Source organism: Nycticebus coucang, chromosome 22 (genome assembly GCF_027406575.1).
Source record: "Nycticebus coucang isolate mNycCou1 chromosome 22, mNycCou1.pri, whole genome shotgun sequence".
Classification (NCBI taxonomy): Eukaryota; Metazoa; Chordata; class Mammalia; order Primates; family Lorisidae; genus Nycticebus; species Nycticebus coucang.
In genome coordinates this window covers 4290122-4310186 of record NC_069801.1, presented here as the reverse complement: position 1 = coordinate 4310186, position 20065 = coordinate 4290122, and the positions used below count along the sequence as shown (strand labels likewise).

Genomic DNA, 20065 nt, shown 5'->3' with positions numbered 1-20065 from the left:
AGATGATATGATCATATATCTGGAAAACACTAGGGATTCTACTACAAAACTTTTAGAAGTGATCAAGAATACAGCAATGTCTCAGGCTACAAAATCAACACCCATAAATCTGTAGCTTTTATATATACTAACAATAACCAAGCCGAAAAAACAGTCAAGGACTCTATTCCTTTCACAGTAGTGCCAAAGAAGATGAAATATTTGGGAATATACCTAACAAAGGACATGAAAGATCTCTACAAAGAGAACTATGAAACTTTAAGAAAAGAAATAGCTGAAGATGTTAACAAATGGAAAAACATACCATGCTCATGGCTGGGAAGAATCAACATTGTTAAAATGTCTATACTATAATTTTATATAATTTTAATATATATATTATATTTTATATAATATATAATTTTAATGCAATTATAATTTTAATGCAATATATAATTTTAATATATATATAATTTTAATGCAATTCCTATTAAAGCAATATATAATTTTAATGCAATTCCTATTAAAGCTCCATTGTCATATTTTAAAGATCTTGAAAAAATAATACTTCTTTTTATATGGAATCAGAAAAAACCTCGAATAGCCAAAACATTACTCAGCAATAAAAACACAGCAGGAGAAATCACGCTACCAGACCTGAGACTGTACTATAAATCAATAGTGATCAAAACAGCATCGTATTGGCACAAAACCAGAGAATTAGATGTCTGGAACAGAATAGAGAACCAAGAGACGAATCCAGCTACTTACCATTATTTGATCTTTGACAAGCCAATTAAAAACATCCAGTGGGGAAAAGATTCCCTATTTAACAAATGGTGCTGGGTGAACTGGCTGGCAACCTATAGAAGATTGAAACTGGACCCACACCTTTCACCATTAACTAAGATAGACTCTCACTGGATAAAAGATTTAAACTTAAGACATGAAACTATAAAAATACTTGAAGAAAGTGCAGGGAAAACTCTTGAAGGAATAGGCCTGGGTGAATATTTTATGAGGAGGACTCCCCAGGCAATTGAAGCAGTATCAAAAATACACTACTGGGACCTGATCAAACTAAAAAGCTTCTGCACAGCCAAGAACATAGTAAGGAAAGCAAGCAGACAGCTCTCAGAATGGGAGAAAATATTTGCAGGTTATACCTCCGATAAAGGTCTAATAACCAGAATCCACAGAGAACTCAAACATATTAGCAAGAAAAGAACACGTGATCCCACCTCAGGGTGGGCAAAGGACTTGAAGAGAAACTTCTCTAAAGAAGACAGACGCCCGATCTACAAACACATGAAGAAAAGCTCATCATCCTTAATTATCAGAGAAATGCAAATCAAAACTACTTTGAGATATCACCTAACCCCAGTAAGGGTAGCCCACATAACAAAATCCCCAAACCAGAGATGTTGGCGTGGATGTGGAGAAAAGGGCACACTTCCACACTGCTGGTGTAGTGCAGTGTAGAAAAAGAAAAAAAAAGAAATATGTTTTCTTTTGTTTCTTCTGGAAGGAAGTTTGGAGAATACACAGAGACCTAAAAATAGACCTGCCATTCGATCCTATAATTCCTTTACTAGGTTTATACCCAGAAGACCAAAAATCACAATATAACAAAGACATCTGTACCAGAATGTTTATTGCAGCCCAATTCATAATCGCTAAGTCATGGAAGAAGCCCAAGTGCCCATCGACCCACGAATGGACTAGCAAACTGTGGTACATGTATACCATGGAATATTATGCAGCCTTAAAGAAAGATGGAGACTTTACCTCTTTCATGTTTACATGGATGGAGCTGGAACATATTCTTCTTAGCAAAGTATCTCAGGAATGGAAGAAAAAGTATCCAATGTACTCAGCCCTACTATGAAGCTAAATTATAGCTTTCACATGAAGGCTATAACCCAACTATAGCACAAGACTATGAGGAAAGGGCCAAGGAAGGGGAAGGATGGGGGGAGGTTAGGGTGGAGGGAGGGTAATGGGTGGGGCCACACCTACGGTGCATCTTAGAATGGGTACAGGCAAAACTTAGTAAAGGCAGAATACAAATGTCTACATACAATAACTAAGAAAATGCCATGAAGGCTACGTTGAACAGTTTGATGAGAATATTTCAGATTGTATATGAACCAGCACATTGTACCCCTTGATTGCACTAATGTACACAGCTATGATTTAACAATAAAAAATAAATAAATAAATAAATAAAATTTTCCATTTAATATTTTTGAACCATGGTTGTTGGAGGGTAACAAACTACGGAAAGTGAAACTCTGGATAAGGGGGGGGCTACTGTACATTACACGCCTGCCTCCAGGTACACACCTGAAATACTTAACTATATGACAGCCACACCACACTGTTAGAAAAATTTAAACACAATTTAATTATTTTTGTGTGTGTGTGTGTGTGTGTTTTTTTTTTTTTTTTTGGCCGGGGCTGAGTTTGAACCCACCACCTCCGGCATATGGGACCCGTGCCTTACTCCTTGAGCCACAGGCGCCGCCCTAAACACAATTTAATTATTGAAGCACTTGTCTTAGGTAACTTATAGTCTAACAGAAAAAATAAATTTCTTTCTTTTTTGTGGGGGGTGGGGGACAGAGTCTAACTCTGTTGCCCAGGCTAGAGTGTCATGGCCTCATCACAGCTCACCGCAGGCTCAAACTCCCAAACCCAAGCAATCCTCCTGCCTCAACCTCCCAAGTAACTGGGACTGTAGGCATGTGCCACCACGCCCTACTAATTTTTAAATTTTTTGTAGAGATGGGGTCTTGCTAGATTGCCAGGCTAATCTTGAATTCCTGGCCTCAAGACATCCTCCTGACTCAGATTCCCAAAGTGCTAGAATTCCAGGCAGGAACTACCGTGCCCGGTCACCAGAAATAAATTCTAAATGGTCAAAATTTAAAAGTAGAGTATAAGTGACGCAAATGGCCAAGCCGCATGACATGATGTTGTACAAAGGGACCTCCCTTATACCTGATCAAACACATGCAGGAGCTTGTATTTTCTCCCTCCAGATATCCCAGTAGAATGTTATTTAAAAAATCAAATGTGGCCGGGAGTGGCGGCTCACGCCTGTAATCCCAGCACTGTGGGAGGCTGAGGTGGGAGGATTGCTTGAGCTCAGGAGTTCAAGGCTTGTCTGAACCAGAGTGAGACCGCCAACTCATGAAAAAAAATGGAAAAACCCAGCCAGGCACAGCAGCCTCGGAGGCTGAGGCAGCAGGATGCCCATAGCCTGAGTCTGAGGTTGCAGTGAGTTATGACACCATTGCACTGTGTTCAGGGAATAGGGTAGAATGCTGTCAAAAAGAAAAAAAAAGAGAGAGAAAAAAATTAATCAAATGTAAATGCGTATAGACAAAATAATGGAAGAGGAGATGACATCAGACCAAAGGTGCCACCAGAATTCTGAATGTGGAGGGACCCATCACCTTGGAAGTGGCTGGTTTACACTGCAGGACCCAGGAGTGGTTCAGGAATGGGAGGCTGGGCAGGGCTGTTCATAGCCTAGCCAGTCATTTTCAACCAGTATGCTCTGGCACACTGGTGTGCTGTGAGAGGGTCTTAGGCATGCCACAAAATATTTTTGAAGATCACTAATTAAATATTTGTAAAAAGAAGTTCAAAGCACAGTAAGTATGTTCTTTTTTGTTTTTTAACTCTTTTTTTATGGACATAATTTAAGTGTGTCACAGAAGTTTAACTATAGGTTCAAGTGTGCCATGACATTAAAAAGGTTGAAAAATACTGGCCTATACAAAGAACAATTTAGAACCCTGGGACTCTGCCCTAGTCCACCCAGCCAAGCAACTACATTGCCCCCACTCCTCCAGGAAGGGTATGAACTGGTGAGGCTCGACAGAAAAACGTTGAAGTCTAGACAGCAGAGCTAGCTAGACACCAGATGTTGTACCAAATATAGGGACTGTGAGAACATCTGGGTACCGAGAAGCTATTCTCAGCCCCTCTCCTTACGGGGATTTTACCTGCAACAGGCAGGAAAAAGGAGGACTCCTTTCTGGGGAAATCAATGTACCCAAGGGTAAAAAAATCTACAGATCTTACATCTGGGGGACCTTACCCTATAACTCTCCAAAAGGCTCACCGGAGAATAGCTTTGAACGGGCACGCAGAACTCCCATGAATACATAAGGAAGGACCCCCAGAATTCTGAGGGAGGTTCCCCACAGGTAAACAGCCTGGAACAAAAAGAGGAAAAAATAACAGGTTATTTTTAGAAATAGCAACAATTAAGGAGTGGAATAAAAATTAAATGCATCCTTGGAGATGTGGGTGAACACACTGCATCCATGAAACGCTTTGGAAGAACAAAAAGAACAATCAGAGAATAAAAAAGAGCTCTGGAAAATTAAAAAATGTAATCACAGAAATTTTTTAAATCTATGAAAGGATTGGGGGATATACCTGAGATCTCCAACAAAAGACTAAAAAGTCAAAAGAATGGAAATAAAAAAGAAAACAACACTGGAGAATCAGTCCAGGAGGCCTGACCTCATAATAAACAGAGTTGCAATAAAAAAAAAAGGACAAAGAAAACTAGTGGAATTAAGTTATCAAACAATCAAATACAACTAGGGAAGAGGCAGGCTTAGAGCAGACCATATGATTCCATTTTCCCAAAAGTGATGGACACAAGTTTTCTTGTTAAAAGAGCCTCCTAACTACACAGCACATTACATTTTAAAAGACAAATACAAGGTATATCACATGGAATTTCAGAATACCAAAGGGAGAAAAAAAAAAAAAAAAAGACAGCTATAAAGCCTAGAACAGAATCTGTCGTATTGCCAACGATACTGGGAAGTGAAAGATAATAAAACAATGGGGGGCGGCGCCTGTGGCTCAGTCAGTAAGGCGCCGGCCCCATATACCGAGGGTGGCAGGTTCAAACCCGGCCCCGGCCGAACTGCAACCAAAAAATAGCTGGGCGTTGTGGCAGGCGCCTGTAGTCCCAGCTACTCGGGAGGCTGAGGCAAGAGAATCGCTTCAGCCCAGGAGTTGGAGGTTGCTGTGAGCTGTGTGATGCTATGGCACTCTACTACCAGTGATAAAGTGAGATTCTGTCTCTACAAAAAAAAAAAAAGATAATAAAACAATGCCTTAAAAAATATGAAGAAAATGTTTTACAATCCAGACTTTTATATCCAGCCAAACGATCTACCTATCAATCTATCAATCAAATATAAAAGTAGATTAAAGATATCCAAGTTCTCAAAAAACCGTGTGACAATTTTCTCTATCAAGACAATGAAATAAACAACAACAGCCAAAGAAACACAGCATTGGGGGTGGGGGGCGGGGAAGGACTCTGATATTGGAAAAAGGAAAAGTGTCATCCGGTGCAGAAGTGGAGCAGGCTCTATGACTCCATATATAAAATTCTAGAAAATGCAAAACAATTTATACAATGATAGTGGATCAGTGGTTGCCTGGAGGTGGGGGCGAAGAGAGGGCTAGATCATAAAGCAGCGTGAGGAAACTTTAGGGGGTGATGGAAATGCTTATTATTTTAATTATCATAGTGAATTCATGGGTGTACTTTGTGTCAAAACTCATAAAATTGTTTACTTTACAGAGGTGTGTTTTATTGCACCTGTGAAAGCTGTCAGCCTCAAAATTGAGTCACTAATGTTAAAAAAAAAAAAAAAAAAAAAGATTTGGCAAATAGAGCCGGGGAGGCCATGAAGAAAGGGCTCTCCTGCTTGTAGGCCTGATAGCAAAAACTATCACGAAAGATGGTAAAAATCACAGCCTCGAACATCACAACCTTATACAAAAGGGACTTCTGCCCAGCACCTGCCTGCCCCTTGTTATTCATCTTTGCAACCAAGGATAATTATGTCAAATCGGTTCCATGACGCTCTGTATTGTTTTCTTCTGAAATTCTTTGTCTTCCTTTACCTCCTCGATACACACATGGTTTACTGTGGCACGGGTACTCCCATTGCAATGATCTCGTCCCAGATAAATAATCTGTTTCTTCGAGAGAGTCTCTCCCTGCGTTATTCAGCTTGGCCCACCTTCCCAATACCAGTTAAACAGTCAAAGGTTTCTTTAGGAGAACAAGAGAATTGCAGGAGTGGAAGACTGGTCAGAGGGGCTGCTCCACAAGGAAGCCACAAAGATAAAAAGGAGGAAGACGCAAAAGAAAAAGAGGCGTACTTGATGTGCTGAGAAGGTCTCCTGTGTTTTATTGGAGCACCAAAAACAGAAGAAAGCTGGGGGAGGTGGTTCACACCTGTAATCCTAGCACTTTGGGGGGCTGAGGCAGGCAGATTGCTTGAGCTCAGGAGTTGGAGACCAGCCTGAGAAAGAGACTTGGTGTCTTAAAAAATAGCAAAAAAGAGAAGAAAGAATCATTGCACAACAGTTGTCACAGAAGCCTAAAGGAAGTGAAATGATTTCACCAAAGGGCTGGAAAACAAAATAACTGAAGTAAATTTCTCTACTCAGAGAAAATAGCTTTTATTAATAAAAGCGAGAGAAAGACATTTTTAGATCAGCAGAGGCTGAGAGAGCTCTCCAAGGGCTCTCTCCCACTCAAGGAAATTCCACAGGGTGCTTTGTTTTTGTTTTTCTTTTTTTTTGAGACAGAGTCTCACTATGTTGCCCTGGGTAGAGCACCGTGGTGTCGCAGCTCACAGCAACCTCAAACTCCTGGGCTTAAGCGATTCTCTTGCCTCAGCCTCCCAAGTAGCTGGGACCACAGGCGCCCGCCACAACGCCTGTATATTTTGTTGTTGTTGTTGCAGTTGTCATTGTTGTTTAACTGGCCTGGGCTGAGGTCGAAGCTGCCAGCCTCTGTGCATGTGGTGGGCGTTGTAACCACTGTGCTACAGCCGAGCCCCACAGCGTGTTTTGTAGGCTGAAAGTCAGTCCCTACCTGGAGGCTCTGAGACACAGCAGAGGACACGGGGCAGGACATTCCAGGCGTGCTCTGAGAGTTAGCAGTGTCTTTTTTTCTGCCTAGAACCAAAGATCCGTGGAGGAAAGCCGGAGGGTAGGAGGCTGACAGATACATGAACCCAAGTCATCCAGGGTCCTCAGTGCAGGCAGGAGGAAGAATAAGAGGGACAGATCCAGAGAAATACACAAATGAAGAAAACGGAAAAATACAGTTGTCAAGGATGGAGACGTTACAAGGAAGGAGGGGGCGGGCAATGTTGTTAAATATGGCTTAGTCCAGGCCAGCTGCAAGTAACCAAATGCCAGTAGATTTGGAATTCCAGAGGTCACCGGAACCTGGAGGCTCAGCCGTGGGCCTGAGCCCCGATGGCAAAGGACTCACAAGGAGCCGCAGAGGAAGCAGAAGCTGCAGGTGCTGCCATCGGAAGTCCAACTCTGGGTTGCCCCCGCCAAGCCTGCCTCTTCCCTAGTCCTCCTCAGCTCATAAATGGTCTTTCTACCCAGCAGCTTAAAGCAGAAATACGGGAGTAACCACTGAATGTTCTCTTCCCTTCCTCCCCCGGGCTCAATCTATCAGAAATTCCCATTGTAACCAGTCCCACCTGGAGTCTATGTCTAACTATCCCTGTGGCTCCTGCCTTAGTCCAAGTCCAAGGCCACCAGTTTCTCTTCCTTGACACACTACCGTGACCTCTAATGGAATAGCAGTGAAGGAATGCTTCCCTTCTTGCTCCCTCTAATCCAAGATCCCTGGAATGATTTGTTAAGGTAAAACAAAATCAGACCCTGTCACGTCCCTGATCTCTGCCTGGGAAGCCCTGGATGACCATGCCCTGGTTTGGCGTCTCTCACCTCCACCACCTCCCCCAGCTGGTGCTTCATTGCCCTCTCCCTGGGGCCTCCACACAATGCTTGTTTCTGTCTCACAGCCTCTGCCCCGGAAGGCTCTTCCTCCAGGTCTTGCAAAGCTGGGTGCTTCCCATCATTCCACTTCCAGTGACCTCCTGAACAGAGCTGACCAACCAACATTGGTCACCTGAGTTGTTCCACCATCACCTCGCTGCTGCATTTTACTTAAAGCACTGACGGTCTGAATTTACCTTGGGTATTAACTAACTTGTTTGTTGTCCACGCACCCCACCCCCAAAACTGGAGTGTCAATTCCCCAAAACTCCAAAGCCCCTTCCTGAACTCTGTCTTCACACTCAAAGATAAGCAGAATAAACACGGTGGGGGAATATATAGGGTGTTAACGAAATCGCCAGGTAACACTGCACTCCCGTGCAAGGCAGATGGCATGAACTTGGTGCTTTCCCGGACTTTCTCCAGCTACTCCTGACAGCTTGGCAAGAGTGCAGAAAGGAAGTCAAGAGAGATGACTCAAACTTGGACAGAGCCAAATGACAAAGGATTATGACATCACTGGATGGCCCAGAAAGCAGATTGGAATGGGAGATCCACCTGGGCCCCTCAGAATGAAGGTGTCGATGGAGGGGGTGGATTTACACACTGGGACCAAGGACCTAAAGTCCATAACAGCAGGGAATCCAGTCTCACAGGCACAGCGGAAGGATGTCTCTGCAGGTAGAACGCTGAGGGGCCTGAAGCCACCCCTGAGCCCCTCCAGGCAGCTATCTCAGCAGGGGCAAGAATGGCTCTTCCTCTGTGCATCTCGACCCTTCCGCAATCCTCATCTTGGCTAAACATGCCAGAGACTAGTCACTGAATGCTCAGGGAGCAAATAATATCGAGGAAATGTAATTCTTGAGTGCCTTCAAATTCTCTCTTCTTTCCTCTAGCTAAGGATTCCCCCCCCCCACCAATCTCCTTTAATGGGGTTATCAGTGCTCATGAGGGAACAGAAGAACAGGCTGAGAACAGCAAGCAGGCACCAAATCCCAGTCTGGACTCAATGACAAAGGAATAACAGAAAGATTAGAGGTAGTTTTTCCTCCTGAATTACAGAGAAGTGGTGTGGATTCAGCTCAGCTGTTGAAGGGATGGGGGCAGGCTACCCACCTCTCCTCTCATTATTACTCAGGAAAAGGGGAGAAGACTGGCAGGCCTCCAGTTAGGGTTGCAAATAAAAATACGGGATGTCCAGGTACATTTGAATTTCAGATAAATAACAAATAATTATCTAGTGTACATGTATGCTCCCATGCAGTATTAGGATACACTAAAAAATTACTCCTTATTTACCTAAAACTCAAACGTCCCTGGGTATCCTGCATTTAATCTGACAGTCTGGTCTCCAGGACATGTTAGATGGGAGGGCACCAGCGCTGAATTGAGCCATTATACAATTGAACACTTGGCTGTGCTGGAAGACAAAATGTCTTGAGGTCATTCTGAATGTGAATGATGGTGGAGATAAATGTCCTTATACTTACAGTTTAAAGACAAAAGAATTCAATAACAGTTGTACATGCGTATATTATATAAAACACGCATATTATGAAATATGTACACACATATAAATATAGTTATATGATATATAATTATATAACTCATCTATAACACAGGTGCACTTTAGGATTTGCTTTACAGCCAAGTTACAAGTTGCTTTGTGGTTTTACCCAATAAAAAGAAAACAAAAGTGCAGAGGGTGGGTGAATGTGGCTGGGTTCTGGCAGTTGCTCTGGGTGAGCTGTTGGGTGTGTATTCTTAACTTCCAGTTTCCATTATTTTGCCCATCACAGATTAGGGTGTTTGCAGGGGTGACACGTGCAAGCCAACCTCTGGAGTAAATATGTTCCTCAGGCCCGTGGTGTGCCCAGGTCAGCTTCCATTTATCACAGCCACTTTCCCTGTAGCCATAATATAAAATCTCGTGGGCCCAAGAGAGGATAGACACAGAGCATCCCTGAGTCACTATTTATTTTGTTTGAGTGGTGATAAAAACCAGGTCATTCTCAATCATAGAAACACAGACCAGGGCGTACTGAAACATATGTTATGTTCCATTTATATAATTCCTAGAGGCTGTGTTTTCCAAAGCAGAGGAGGGATGGCAAAGAACTTCTCTACCCAAGTAAGCGTTATGGTCCAATTAATGTCTAAAAACCTAGGGAAAAAAGAAATGTCTCCACATTGTAGTTTTTCCCCCCAGCCTCTCTGTATGAAATTCTTAAAGACCAGCCAATGTCAGCATGCAGTTTAGCTCCAATTACAGCTCTGCAAAGGAGAAAAAAGAAAAGCTCATAAAAATTCCTGCCAGAGCTGATGGACCATGGAAGCTGTTGAGGGGAAGCCTCGCACAACTAAAGAAATAGCCCTTAATTTACAACCTGCCTGACAATTCCAGACTGATTCAACACTCCTTCTCCGCACACCTAAGTGTCTCATGCCAAAAGATCTGAGGAGGACAGGGCAACTTGGAAGGGATGATACCAGCCCAGATGGTGAACATCTGGTTAAAAATTACAAAGAGAATCAAATCAACTTCTCAAATCCACAGACAGGTGTTTGGGGCTTCCCAGGAGACCGGCTTATGAAGGGCAACAGGGTTGGTTCTGGACGGACGGTTAGTAAAGGAACAGCAAAGGTTCCTGAGAATTGCCACAGGGCAGGAAGTACCAAACAGGTGGCAACCGTATGGGCCGCTGCCCATCTTCTCTTGACAATGGCATCGTTTCAAAGACATTTAAATTATTTAGGTTATTGTAACCAAGACATCGTTAATAATGCACCGAACAGCAGGCACCAGGTTGAAATCAATTAGACTCCGCCGCTAAATTATAAGGGAGAAATTTACAGGAGAATGGCTCCGGGGTAGCACCGTAGGGGTAGACACGCCTGCCAGAGACAATTATATTAGGAACCTAACGAGTGAGTATTGCCTCGTTGCTTCGGCAGCAAAAAAGATGGCCAGGTGCTCCTAAATTTAGGGCAATAATAAATAAATGAGAGGAGAAGGCCCCTTCTCTGGGCGGGAAGGCTTCTGAGTGGCTAACAGAAAAGACAATGGAGGTAGGCACAAAGCTCATTTTGGAGGTTTTCTGTGCGAAAAGAAGCCAGCAAGTGTGGCCATGAAGACCCGCCCAATGGCACGGGCTGTCGCAGCCCAGGTGGGGACCTCAGGGATCTGCATGCGCCCTGCACTGGGGGCACCGAGCGCTTCTTCCCCGAATATGACTTTAAAGTTTACCTTCCTAGTTCAGGAAAAGCTCCAGGGAGGCCCGGTTGGAGCTGGCCCGGGTGTGCGGCCTGGCTGCGGCCCGGCCCGTGGGCAGCACGTGGAGGGCGCCTCGTGGCCACCGCCCGGGCCACCCCGGCGCCGCTTGCCGCCCTCAGCCGCGCGGGGGCGCACAACGCAGACGCGCTTCTGCCGGGCGCGGGCGGCTCCGCACCGCCAGGGGCCGCTGTGGCACAGCCGGGCAGGCCCGCGCCGTTCAGCCGCGTATCTCCGGGCCCTCTTGGGCACGGCCTTGCCGGTTTGGCGGGGTGAAAGGTTGCGAAGATGGCGACGGCCTTGAACGAGGAGGAGCTGGACAATGAAGACTATTACTCGTTGCTGAACGTGCGCAGGGAGGTGAGGCCTTCGGCGGGACTCAGTAGGGGTCGAGTCCAGGCCCGGTCGTTCGGAAGGGCCGGGTTGGCGGCCACCGCCCCTCCCCCGCCACAGCGGCCCCGGCCGGGTGGAGAGGCCGCGTGACCCCGGCGACGTGCGTGCCCGCTGGCCGACACAGTCGTCCCCACCGCCCTTACCGTCCCGCCAGGGGTGCCGGGGTCTGTCTCTGCCCCTGCTGTCCGCGGCGAACGCGCCTCGTGCGCTGTGTCCAGGCAGGGCCAGAGGTCCCCACACCACAAGAGGAAACACGGGTTCCAAGGAGGCTACCTGAGTGCGGTTCTCAGTCCCCCGGGTCCCGGTACCGCACTCAGGTCACATGCCCGTCCTGGCTGAGAGCCAGTGTCATCGCCCCCGGCCAGCACGATGGCAAGCCGGGCACCAAGGTCACAGGCACCAGGGAATCTCCCCAAGACCCTATCCAGTCCCAGAGCTTTCCGTGGGGATGCCCTGCCTCTGAAGTGAGTCCAGCCTTAGAGGCACGCGTCTCCTTCGTTCTCCTCAGTTACTGCCCAGAAATTCAAGGCAGAGCCTTCTAGACGTACAGCCTCAACTCGGAGGCCGCATAGTAGGAAGAAGTTTTAGGCCAGGAAAGAAATGGTGCTGTCACGTGGCTTCAGCATTCAGACCGAGTGCCGTACCTTGTCTCCTCACCGAATAAAGACAATGCGCGAGATTCTTACAGTAGGGCCCCAGGACATGCAGAGATCGGTGTGAAGGGCAGGACAGGCTTCCAAGGTCAGGTCACAAAGTGGATCGTTTGTCTCTAAGCTGCTGGGTCCAGACTTTTCAGCCCTGCCAGAGAATCCCTAATTCCATCTGTCAGGTTTTCTAGTGGCGATCAAAGCTAGCCAACTTTGGCTACCCTAAGCAAACCTGGTCCCGTGTATGTTGTTAGTAAATACTGGTCTGGGTGGTGTTTTAATAGAAGCTCCCATCCTTTTGAGTGCTTATTTTGTGCAGAGCCACTGTGCTGAATGAACTCTTTATGTTCACAGCCCTTAAGGTAGGTGTGATAATCCTTGTTTTATACAAGATTAATTAACTTGTCTAAAGTCACACTACCAGAAAGTCCAAAAGCCTGAACCCTGGGCAGCCTCACTCTGGAGCCCCAGCTCTTGAGCTTTATGCTAGTCTGCTTCCTTACCAGACCTCAGGCTGCAAAGCTGCAGGTCTGGTACTATGTCCTTGGGCACCTCACATAAGAATCGCTCAAATGTACGAGCCATTATACTATAAAAATATCCTGTGAAATATTTTGGGGAATTGGAGATCTTGTTAGGCTGCTATAGGACACCTGGGAGATCTTGGTTTCTGTAACTAATCAACAATGAGGCTTTAGGCAAATTACTTCTTTAGCCTTCAGTCAGTTTCTTTCCCTTTGAATGAAGATGTCTGGCTATTTGTTTATTTATTTTTTTAGAGACAAGATCTTGCTCATTGCCCAGGCCAGAGAGCAGTAGCTCACTTATAGCTCACTGCAGCCTCAAACTCCTGGATTCAAGTGATCCTCCCACCTCAGCCTCCTGAGTAGCTACAGGCAAGTGCCAACACACCTAGCTAATTTTGTTTTTAAGTTTGTTTTTTTTTAAAGACAGGGTGTTACTTTATTGCCCAGGTTAGTCTCAAACTCCTGTTCTCAAACAATTCTCTTGCCTCGGCCTCTCAAAGTGCTGGGACTACAGTTGTGCACCACCGTTCCCAGGCTAGCCAATTACTCTTTTTTTCCTAGATCCTAGAAGCCAGACAGTAAGTACAGCTGGTCTTTCTGAAATCAACCTATACATGAGTGGTAAGAAAGCCACTCATTTATAGTTAGTCTGGGTAATCAGGAATTGAGCAGCCATTTACCAGGCTTACTGGACCTTAGGCAGCTGCAGATCAACAGATTTAAAAAGATAGGCATAGCCAAAGTTGGAGGTAAGTTGTCAAAGGTATACCTTGAAACTGCTTGAATTTTAGGCCCTGTTATTGCTCTTGGACTTGTAGATAGAAGTCAAAGAAATGCTTCTTTAAAAATTTTTTACTTCTCCCAGTAAGTCAAGGCACTTCTCACATTGATGGTTATTGGTTAAACATACCTTCCTGCTTAAGTCGCTTTGTGTTGCCTTTGTCAACAAACTGTTAAACTCATCATCGGGGGTGATGTGCTGATCTTCTGTCCCAGGATTCCACTGGAAGTTCTAAAAGTGATTGATATTTATCAAGTCTGGAGTTGATACTGATTGGAAACCTTTAGTGTATAAGATCAAATCTGAAGTTGAAATAACATGATTTAGTTGGAGAAAAAAGTAACAGTCATCGTGACGCTCGCATGTATGGTTGGAAGAATACATTAATATCTGTTTATGTGTTTGTTGGCAGTTCTAGAGCTAACTTCCATGTAACTATAACTATGAGAAGCAAGGTCCTCTTCCCATCGGTACTTCAAAGGACCTTCAAAAGAACTCTTCATGTTCAGTAGAGTTGAGAAACTTTTCCTTGGATATCTCCAATGGAGCCTGGGCCTGGTGGCTCATGCCTATCATCCTAGTGCTTTGGGAAACAGTAAGATCACTTGAGACTGGCCTGGACAACATAGTAAGACCCCAACTCTTAAAAAAAAATTAGCTGGGCATGGTGGTGTGCATCTATAGTTCTAGCTACTCGAGAGGCTCAGGTGAGAGTATAGCTTAAGGTCAGGAGTTTGAGGTTACAGTGAGTTATGGTCAGGCCTCTGCACTCCAGCCTGGGCACCAGAGCAAGATCCAGTTTCAAAAGAATAAAAAAATCTGAAATGCAAGCGACTTGAGATAAAACAGAGGAATTCTGTTTTAAAATTATGTGTCACATTTTAGAATAAAAGTATTTGAAGCAAAAAAAAATTATAAGCATAATAGGATTATACAATCAGAGTAATGTAGAAATGTCAAAGTCAGCTTAAGAATCTCCTTCCTCAGATTTTAAACTTTAAAGTATCTCCTTAAATTTGTATTTTAGAAAGTGAAGCAGGTAGCTAGACAGGACCTAAACTTTGCTGTAAATAAAACTCATGATCCTTAATGATTCCCTTTCTCTAGTCTTCTAGATTTCTTGTTTGCAGAGTGAAGTGGTCATCTATCTGCCTTACCTGCTTCACGTTGAGGGGAGGAAGTAATTTATTATTATCTAGTTGGGTGGTGTTAGGCACATGATGTGGTGCCTAAAATCTACCTCATTGGAGATTTCCGGGATGATTTTCCAAAATTTACTTCAAACCCTTTCAAATGTGAAAGGATTCCTTCACAGTAATCAGAGATAGAATTCCCTGATTCTCATACTTTTTTTAATTTTATTTTTAATTTTTATTTTATTTTATTTTTTAGACAGAGTCTCACTATTTTGCCCTCAGTAGAGTGCCGTGGTATCCCATCTCACAACAAACTCAAACTCTTAGGCTTAACCAATTCCCCTGCCTCAGCCTCCCAAGTAGCTAGGACTACAGGTGCCCAACACAACACCCAGCTATTTTTTGTTGCAGCTGTCGTTGTTTAGCTGGCGTGGGCTGGGTTTGAACCTACCAGCCTCTGTGTATGTAACCACTGTGCTAAGGCTCTGAGACCCCTGATTCGCATACGTTTTATAGAAATTTTAATTGACACTTTCAAACCGAGTTTATTTCTAAATAATTGACTCCGATTCCTGGTTAATCAGTGTCCTTTTGGCTCTGAAAGAATTTCATTTTTACAGCATATCATTTAGCAGTGTTTATAACCTATTAAGTAAAAAATAAAATTTAACAAATAAAAAAGTTTTGTTCTTATGGTTCATGTATGAATGTCAGTGACCCGGAGTCTTCATCCTTCAAAAACAGCCGTAAAAGTACAAGTGCAAAAGCATCACCTACCAGTCAAAAATTTCCCCCAGTCCCTACATTTTTATTCTTTAACCTGGTTAGTGTAGGGTACATCGTTCTTTTCATAGTTTTTTGTTTGTTTGTTTTTTGAGACAGTCTCACTTTATCACCCTCAGTAGAATGCTATGGCAGAACAGCTCGCAGCAACCTCCAATTCCTGGGCTTAGGCGATTCTTGCCTCAGCCTCCCAAGGAGCTGGGACTAGAGGCGCCCGCCACAATGCCTGGCTATTGTTTTGTTTTGCAGTTTGTCTGGGGCCGGTTTCAAACCCACCACCTTTGGTATATGGGGCTGGCGCCTTACCCACTAAGCCACAGGCGCTGCCCCTTTTCATAGTTTTTAGTTGTCTGTGTTTCACGGGCTGCCGGCTACAGCCTGACAGGCTAAACATTTGAGTTTGGACTGCAGTTAGGAAGGAAGGGGTAAAACAGTGGAGGATGGTCCGCAGGTCACACTCAGGATTGACCTGGGGTCAAAGTCACCCACAAAGGAGGAGGCAGCCAGCCCCTCCCCCAAACCAGGACAACTCTGCTATCTACCAAAACTGAGTGTTAAGAGGTCCAGCCAAGCCAGGGCACGTTCAGCCCTAAAGCTGTGAGCCATGTGTCTATTCATTGCTTTGCTTATCTACCCTCATAGTGGGCAGTTAATTTAGTCTAAATGAGAAAAATAAAGATGAGTCTGAGAAGGTCACTTCCTTCGGTGAGTTGCCCATTAGCTACACTATATTTAAAGTTTGATATTCCTAGCAGTGATCCCAGTTAAATGCATCCCTTGGGCACAAAGGGTTAAGCCTTGGTTGTCTAAAACAGGCCTTATCCAGATGACTGCATCCTTTAGGGTGTCCTGTCAGCCAAGAAGCTGAGGAACAGGAATTTCTGACCCATGCTGCCCACCACTTGGACGATCTTGAACAAGTCCTTTAACCTCTCAGAGCCTCAGTTTACTTACCTGCCTGATGGTGGTAACATTACTTGGAAGATACTCAGAGGATGGAGAGAGGCCACTTAGGGCTTTGCAACAAGAATCTTGTATTCAAATCCTGTTTTTTACTCTTCTGGGAGTCTTATGCCTCTAGGCTGGTAGTTTCACCTTTCTGCTCACTTTCTGTAATGGGGAAATGTGGGTAACAGGTAACAATGTCTTAAGCACTTTCGGCCAGCATGAGGCTTGCTGTGTGGTGAGGATATACAGAGATCAAGTGCCTGGTGTGAATGAGTGTTCCATTAATACCGAGTGTTATTTCTTGGATTTTGATAAGTATGAGGTTTTGCTTATTTTAAAAAGACATACATGTAGATAGAAAGCCTTGATGTGCTTCATCCTGGCTAAATTTGATGTTCAAGTATTATCTTACTAAAAGGCGGAGTTTCTGCTAAGTGTTAGGTTGTGAATTCTTTTTTTTTTTTTTTTTTTGTAGAGACAGAGTCTCACTTTATGGCCCTCAGTAGAGTGCTGTGGCCTCACACAGCTCACAGCAACCTCCAACTCCTGGGCTTAAGCGATTCTCTTGCCTCAGCCTCCCGAGTAGCTGGGACTACAGGTGCCTGCCACAACGCCCGGCTATTTTTTGGTTGCAGTTTGGCCGGGGCCGGGTTTGAATTCGCCACCCTCGGTATATGGGGCTGGCACCCTACCGACTGAGCCACAGGCGCCACCCAGGTTGTGAATTCTTGAAGTTTTCTTTACTCTTTCTGTTCAGAACACAGAGTTTATTTTCTTCAAAGCGCTGATCTTTCTCTGAACTGTTCTTCCTGCAGAGTTGACTTGAGGGGTGGGGCACTTTCCTTTATGTTGGGGCTCAGCCTGGCAGTATGATGCAAGCTCAAGGGTAATCCAGAAAAGGGGTGTCTGGGATAATTGTAGAGTAGGACCCAAGACACAGTGTGAGCTCTCAGCTTTAAAGGGGCAAGCAAAACGGGAGTGAGGGTGGGGAGTTGGGGATACCTGGGCAGTGGGTTTCAAAGAGGATTCTCTGCCTGTGGGCAGGGAAGGAAAGGTGAGGGAGGATGCCCAGCCACTTCTGTGACCTCTCATAGTGTAATTAGCAAACAATGTGAGTTTAGATTTCAAAATGTATTTCTTTAATGAACTGTAAGCCAGTTATTACCTTTCTGCTTTGGGCATTTCAAATAATTGCTTCTTGAAATTTTAATGCTCTAGTTGTATTATCTACCAAAATAACCTCTTTTTTTCTTTCTTAAAGAGAATTCAGTTGAAAGCTTTTGGACGTGTATTTGCTGTGAGTTTATTAATAAAATGATGGAAAAGAAAATCTGGGACGTGAGAGTAACAGGTTTTGCTTGGGTATAGAATTTTAGTGTTTACTTTCATTAAATTTCCCTTTAGTTTATTCATACCGTGTGTCTTTCGAGAAAGGGTGTAAAGGTAGGCGCAGCGGCTCACTCCTGTAACCCTAGCACTTGGCGCGGGGGGTAAGAGAGGTGGACGGCTTGGGCTCACAGGGTTGAGACCAGCCTGCCAAAAAGTGAGACCCTGTCCCTACTAAAAATAGAAAAACCGAGGCAAGAGGGCTTGAGCCCGAGGTGGAGGTTGTTGTGAGCTATGACGCCACAGCACTCTACCCAGGGCAACAGCTTGAGACTTTGTCTCAAAAAGCAAACAAACAAAAAAAAAGGATATAAGACAACTAACAGATGAATAAACAAAATAAAATAGCATAGGGTGGCGCCTGTGGCTCAGTGAGTGGGGCGCCGGCCCCATATACTGAGGGTGGCCGGTTCGAACCCAGCCCTGGCCAAACTGCAACAAAGAATAGCCGGGCGTTGTGGTGGGCCCCTATAGTCCCAGCTACTCGGGAGGCTGAGGCAAAAGTATCACCTAAGCCCAAGAACTGAAGTTTGCTGTGAGCTGTGACATCACGGCACTCTACCGAGGGTGACTCCATCTCTAAAAAAAATAAACTAAAATAAAATAAAATAGCATATATTTCTAAAGGGGACAAGTGTGTTTTAAAAGGAGACCAGTAAGACTATACTTTGAGGGATCATTTCTATAATTCGTTACAAAAAGAGACCAGTGTTAATGTTGCTGCTTTGTAACCACCAGTGTGGCACTGACCTTATACGGATCCCTCTGCCTGGAAGAAGCTTGTAGCCTGGAGTGGAGCCTCCTCTAAGACCAGAGCATAATGGCTGGATTCCTGCTTGGCTGACAGAATGTCAGAACCACTTGAGTGTGTTCTGCGTGTTATGAGTGTACAGAGTTCCATCCTCAGTTTACAGGAGTCAGAAAATTCCTCAGCATTAAAATGCCAAGCCCAAAGGGATCAAACACAAGAAGTCTGCATGGGTGGGTAGAAATAACAGATGAACATGGGCAGGAGAAAATACACGGTCAGGCTTTTAGGGAAAAGCAAGCCAAGTTCTAATGTGAAGCTAGAAGATCTGAACCATCATCAATTCTGGCAAAACTCAAAAGTTCAAAAAGAATCCAGGAGCTTGTTTCTAGAGAGCCTGGCTTTTTCATGTACTATTGTGTCCCAGAGCAACAGATAAATACATGGACGTGACCAGGAAGAATCATGAAAACAAAGTTGTACAATGACAGGAAAATATTTTCTGGCCCTTGGGATGACCTGATCAGGAGTCAGAATTTCTGCTTCTGATGGCCCGTCTCTGTGTTGTGCAGAGATACATGTAGGAGACGTGATCCCCGCCCTGCCTATGACCCTCGACATGTAGGAGACATGATCTCCGCCCTGCCCTGTGACCCTCAACGTGTAGGAGACGTGATCCCCGCCCTGCCCTGTGACCCTCAACGTGTAGGAGACGTGATCCCTGCCCTGCCCTGTGACCCTCGACATGTAGGAGACGTGATCCCCGCCCTGCTCTGTGACCCTCGACATGTAGGAGACGTGATCCCCGCCCTGCCCTGTGACCCTTGAAGGCAATGTGCCTCCTGCCTTGTCTTTAGTATTTGGGATTCTGGGGTTACTCATTGTCTAATCCTTTTTTCAAATTTATATTGCCATCTTGGTATTGTGAACTTTACAAGTTTTTCCTTAACTCTAGGTTAAGTAGAGCTCAAGGTTAAGTAGAACTTACTAAAGTTTCAAATGGCTCGGTGCCTGTAGCTCAGTGGGTAGGGCGCCGGCCACATACACCGAGGCTGGTGGGTTCGAACCCAGCCCGGGCCTGCTAAACAACAATGTCAACTGCAACAAAAAAAAACAGCCGGGCGCGTGGCAGGTGCCTGTAGTCCCGGCTACCAGGGAGGCTGAGGCAAGAGAATTGCTTAAGCCCAAGAGTTTGAGGTTGCTGTGAGTGTACCATGTTCCATCCTCAGTTTACAGGAGCCAGAAGCTTAAGCCCAAGAGTTTAAGCGGCACTCTACCGAGGGCGAAAAAATAAAACTGTCTCATAAAAATAATAAAGTTTCAAAGGTTATTCCATGTTGTGGAAACTTGGAGTTGACTGTTTCCTGTTCAGCTTTTCCCATTCAGTTATGATTCCGTTACTTCTCTCTGGATGACTTCCAAAATCATGTAAAATGTAGTGTCCACCTGACCCCACTTAGAAGTTTGAGAGGACAGCTGAAGCCACTTAGCCTGCACCTTTCCTGTTAAACACCAATGAGGTTTTGTTGGTGGTGATTTGAAATGGCCAGAGATGAGGGTGGAGCTTGGAATGGGGTCTTTGTGAGAATGGTGGCTTTAAAGAGCT

The 20065-nt window shown here is 44.8% G+C and overlaps 1 protein-coding gene across 3 annotated transcripts in view; it reads left to right on the top strand.

The window, feature by feature from the left end:
- The first annotated feature begins 11262 nt into the window (after positions 1-11262).
- The window catches only part of DNAJC11 (DnaJ heat shock protein family (Hsp40) member C11), a 64137-nt gene continuing 55334 nt past the window's right edge, over positions 11263-20065 (top strand). The window contains exons 1-2 of one of the 3 annotated variants that reach the window (XM_053575495.1): positions 11383-11470; positions 12930-13046. Coding sequence is in view for 1 of the 3 variants with exons in the window: in XM_053575491.1 (XP_053431466.1) it covers positions 11399-11470 (72 nt within the window). In the remaining 2 variants the exon portion in view is untranslated. Of the gene's footprint in view, positions 11471-12929; positions 13051-20065 lie in introns of all 3 variants that reach the window. The other 2 variants (XM_053575492.1, XM_053575491.1) reach the window with 2 other exon arrangements.